We start from the raw sequence: 4,433 nt of genomic DNA, 5'->3' as shown, positions 1-4,433 counted from the left end.
AATTTAAAGAGGAGGAGCCAATTCAATTGACACCTCCTTTACACCTTTTCCAGAAACCTAATACCTGGTTTATCTAAAAAAAAAATCCTCATACATAGACATTTGTTTTTTTTTTTTGTGTAAGCTACATAGTCATTTGTAAAAAATATTTTTTATTTATATTGTTTAATTTTAAATCTATCAATTAAATTATATATCACATTCATTTAATTAATAAAATATACTATTTATTCTATATAATTAACAACAATATTTATCATAAATTTTGCACGGTTTTTGCCTAATTGGGTTGGAAAAAACTAACTTTTAAATTTATATAGAGAACATAGAATTTACAAAATAAAATTTCCACACATCTGATTTCTTAACTTGAGTTCTAATGAACTTTTACAACGTAAATTTTCCTTAGTTAACCTTAACAATTCTAATGAACTATTACACAAGATACATGGCAGAGCATAAAATAGTCTTGGATGCCCAAACATATGGGGCAGTAACATTTCGCCAAGAGAATAAGTTACATACAAATAGACACATAATAGACATATACAAAGTGTTTAGCAGCAAACTACATAATCAACTCTTCAACATTTTCAGCATCGTCCATTTCCTCGTCATCTTCATTAACATCAGCTTCAAGAAGCCACTGCTCAAATTCATCCACCTCATCATAATCATGTGTATATAAACCATCAGACATATCACACGGATCAGGCCCAAGCTCCTCGCCATCGCATGCTACGTACAAGAAAGGTCTACTTCTAGCTAAAGCATCTACCATGTCTCTATTAACACTTCCGGTCACGCCTAACCATTTAAGCCTTGGAAAATACGGTTTCTTTAACCATCGAAAAGCAAGTGGCGTTATGCCACCGCAGTTGTATAAATCCAACAAGCGCAAACCACTTTCATGCCATCCAGCATCATCTGTCATCATTGAAGCTAACGCCATGATCGAGGTATCACCAATTAATGGGCACTGTCGCATTCGAAGATCCAAAAAAGGAATTCGACTTCTTGCCAGCTGCAGAACTCCATTATCTGAGAGGTTAGGAAGATTTGACAGATCCAAGTCTCTTAATTCCAGCTTGCCACAATCATCAAATAAAATTGTAATGCATTTATCGGTGAGTCTCTTGCACCCTCGAAGAGACAACGCATATAGTGAATTTATAACAGTTGGCCTTAAGTATGAAAGTCCAGCATCAGTTATATCAGAGCCATCTATTAGTAAAATTTTCAGTCCCAAGAGTTCACCAATGGCTCGGAGAGCTTCATCCCCAAGGCTCCTGCAATCTCTTAAGTCGAGAACTTTAAGTTCCCTGTTTGATGTCAAACTATGAACTGCGTGATTGGTTAATAGCTTGCACCATCTTAAGCTCACATGTGTTAAAGTAAGGGATGTTGCAGAGATATCATGAAAAACTAGATCGGTTAATTGAGTCCCGTGAGTGACCTTAAGTTTATATAGACGAGAGCAAGAATGCAGGATAGTTTTGATTCCGGTGTCCGTGACACGACAAAAACCACCAAGACATATACTCTCCATGTTTGCACACTTGTCAGCCATTAAAAGTAATCCTAGATCGTTTACTCTTCGAAAGTAACAAATTATGAACTCTTGGCTTCGGATCAATGAAAGATGTTTCAATCTCCCTAGTTGATTAATTTGTTGAAGACCAGTGTTGGTTAGATCAAATGTAATTCTTGGTTCAACAAATGGTGCATCACGAAGATCCAAATGAGTCAAAAAGATGAGACCTTTGGATATTGTGGCAACCATAGCATCCGTTATATAGTTCACCGAAAGACATAATTTTAGAATTCCTGGAAGTATTGATGGTTGAATAGGATTAGGTGGCTGATGAGATCCCGAATTTGAGCTGAACAGCTCAATCACTGTTACTGAAGAAATGTATCCAATCTCAAGAGAAGTAAGTTTCTCAGAGGCAGAAGCCCAAACTCGAGCTAAGTTTTGACGTAGAAAGAGAGAGACGTCAAACATCAGAATCAAAACCTACAAAACCAAACATAATACACATTAGATCTAGTTGCATTAATAACTACTTAACACATCATCATTATATTTTACAACAGAAAAATTCAAAGAAAAGTAAAAATTTGAAGAAAGCGCGTGAGAAAATTTTAGAGACATTATAATTATTATTATGATGATTATTAAGGTGTTACTTACTACAATAAAAGCAATCACTCTACTAGAAATGTAGTTACCCAAGCCTTACCACTTCCCTTTGTTCTACATAAAAGTTAATGATCAATAGAACTTTGGAAGCTCAATAAATGTACATCCAAACAAGAATAAACTTATGCAAAAAACAGACCGATGAATTTGGCAAACGAAGCCAATTCCTAGTATAGAGACTTTTACCATAGCTAACATTTGTCAAGGGTGATAAATGTCAATAAAAGTAAAGTCAAGCACGAGATCAATGAAGATTAATAAATGCAACCAAAATATTCATATTAAGACCATATCATTTATAATGTAAAAGGGATAATGCCAAACAGTAGACAAGTAGATCAGTTTGATCTATGAAAGTTATTCATTGGTAAACTATCTTGAAGAATCTGAAAGCTGTAGCTTTCTTTAATATATCTTATATTCTACGAAACACGGACACCTCTAAGAGTAGGCATGTCGCAGTGTCCAACACTTGTATAACACTCGTACGACACGTGTCAAAAAAGTCTTACAAGTGTTAGAAAAGTCAAACAAGTGTCCTCCAAAAAATAGTTTTTTTCCTTGTTCCGACACTCTTTGAACCGGTGTTGGACACTTGTATGACACTCACACAACACATGTCAAACAATTCAAACAAATGTTTCCAAAAAATTGTTTTTTCCTTGTTTCAACACACCTTATACATTTTTTTGGACAAATCTCTTACACATCTAAAAGGGTTAAACATATACTACATCAATGTTATTAATGCAGAATTAAAGACATCAGTTTTGATTATCATATTTTTAACTTTTTTAAAAATAGATGGATTAATGAATGTTAAATACTATATCATATATGTAGCGGTGTCGGTATCCTGGTGTCTGTGTAGGGTGCTTCATAGCTTATATATCTTACAAACTAACTAGTTATTTGTGTTAATTGTTAGCATGTCTTACTTCCAACTGGGAGCAACCAGTGAGTAACTCCTCCAGATCAGATATATGAATCGCCCTCCCTCTTTTTTCTGCAACTGAACCCAAGTAAAGAGACCTATGAAAATAAACGATACTATTAACAACAACACAACACCACTAAGCTATGTGATTGTGAATTAACCAATCAATCCCGAACCAAATAATTTCATAATCAAACACGTCGATAGATCTAAACATGGAATATGTAATTTGTTATTAATTATCACCAAACAAACCTTAGATCCTTGCATTGTGATCCAATCTCAGAGAGAAGTTTCCCACTAAAATCAGAACAATTGAACAAAGAAAGCTCATGCAACGACGGTTTCACCAAATACGAAATCGCAGAATCATCGAGCCGGTCACAATCAACTTTGAGGCTCTTCATGTAAGGATTAGGAGGAAGCAACGGAGTAAGCAAGTCACCAGAAGGCGCAATATCCTGAAGAAATAAAAAACAAACACTGTGAGATTCGGGAAATTCGAAAACCTAGAAAGTGAGACCGATTCGTTTCGATGGATGGATTGATAGACTTACGATGAGCTGGAAATTGGGGAGGAAGGAGAGGATGTGTTTGGCGCAGGAGCGGAAGGTGGAGCAAGTGGAGGATAGTGAACAGATGGAAGCGATGTCGAGTTTGGTCATGATGGTGGCGAGGAGAGCGTAAGGGAGTTGATCTAGCCTCGCCTCCGCCGGAGTCGCCATTTCTGGATTAGATCAGATCGAGAATCTGTTATGAATTGTTGAATATTGAAGACCATGATCTTCATGATGTCTTTTGTTTTTTTTGGTATGATAGTGATGAACCTGTTGGGCTAAATGTAAGTGGGGCCTTTGGTGAAATTGCTATTTAGACTGGAGGAAAGTTTTTTTTTATTTATACACCTCCTCTGGCGGGAGGAAAGAAGTTAGTATGAAGTGTTTAAATGAATAATCAAGAGATAATTGTTGAATTTTTTTATAGGATTGACATCCATTGACAAATTGTATGAGGTTGCATGGTGAAGTGATCATTTAATTGATGAAAGTGGACAAAATTTTGATAATTTTATTTGTTGAATTTGATCACATTGTGGTCGTTGAAGAGTCAAATAAATTTTCATAAATGAAGTTATTAGAACTATATGGCTCCTTGAAGGCTCACAAATTGAGGATTAAATATAGAAGTTTGGACTTTTACTTTTTCTTGAAGGCTCACATGTAACTATATATTGTTATTTAAGAAGGGGTGACTTAGTTTTGTTGGATTTTTTTTTCGCTTATTGAAGGATTC

At 35.3% G+C, this 4,433-nt stretch overlaps 1 protein-coding gene across 1 annotated transcript; it reads right to left on the bottom strand.

Annotated features, from left to right (window-relative positions):
- Window positions 1–331: 331 nt before the first annotated feature.
- Window positions 332–3,933, bottom strand: LOC131626669 (F-box/LRR-repeat protein 10-like). Its single transcript, XM_058897506.1, has 4 exons — window positions 3,698–3,933; window positions 3,396–3,601; window positions 3,142–3,235; window positions 332–2,017 (listed from the first exon to the last, which is right to left on the bottom strand). Exons 1-4 carry the CDS (start codon window positions 3,863–3,865, stop codon window positions 569–571), a joined length of 1,917 nt encoding a protein of 638 aa, XP_058753489.1. The 5' UTR covers window positions 3,866–3,933; the 3' UTR covers window positions 332–568.
- Window positions 3,934–4,433: the final 500 nt, after the last annotated feature.

Source organism: Vicia villosa, unplaced genomic scaffold (assembly GCF_029867415.1).
Source record: "Vicia villosa cultivar HV-30 ecotype Madison, WI unplaced genomic scaffold, Vvil1.0 ctg.000318F_1_1_1, whole genome shotgun sequence".
NCBI classification, from domain to species: Eukaryota; Viridiplantae; Streptophyta; class Magnoliopsida; order Fabales; family Fabaceae; genus Vicia; species Vicia villosa.
This window is presented reverse-complemented; position numbering and strand designations above follow the sequence as displayed.

Coding starts and splice junctions, on each gene's coding strand:
- LOC131626669 (XM_058897506.1), bottom strand. CDS start 3,865: ATGGCGACTCCGGCGGAGGCGAGGCTAGATCAACTCCCTTACGCTCTC. Junction 3,602..3,697: donor TCCCCAATTTCCAGCTCATC/GTAAGTCTATCA, acceptor TTATTTCTTCAG/GATATTGCGCCTTCTGGTGA. Junction 3,236..3,395: donor TCACAATGCAAGGATCTAAG/GTTTGTTTGGTG, acceptor TTATTTTCATAG/GTCTCTTTACTTGGGTTCAG.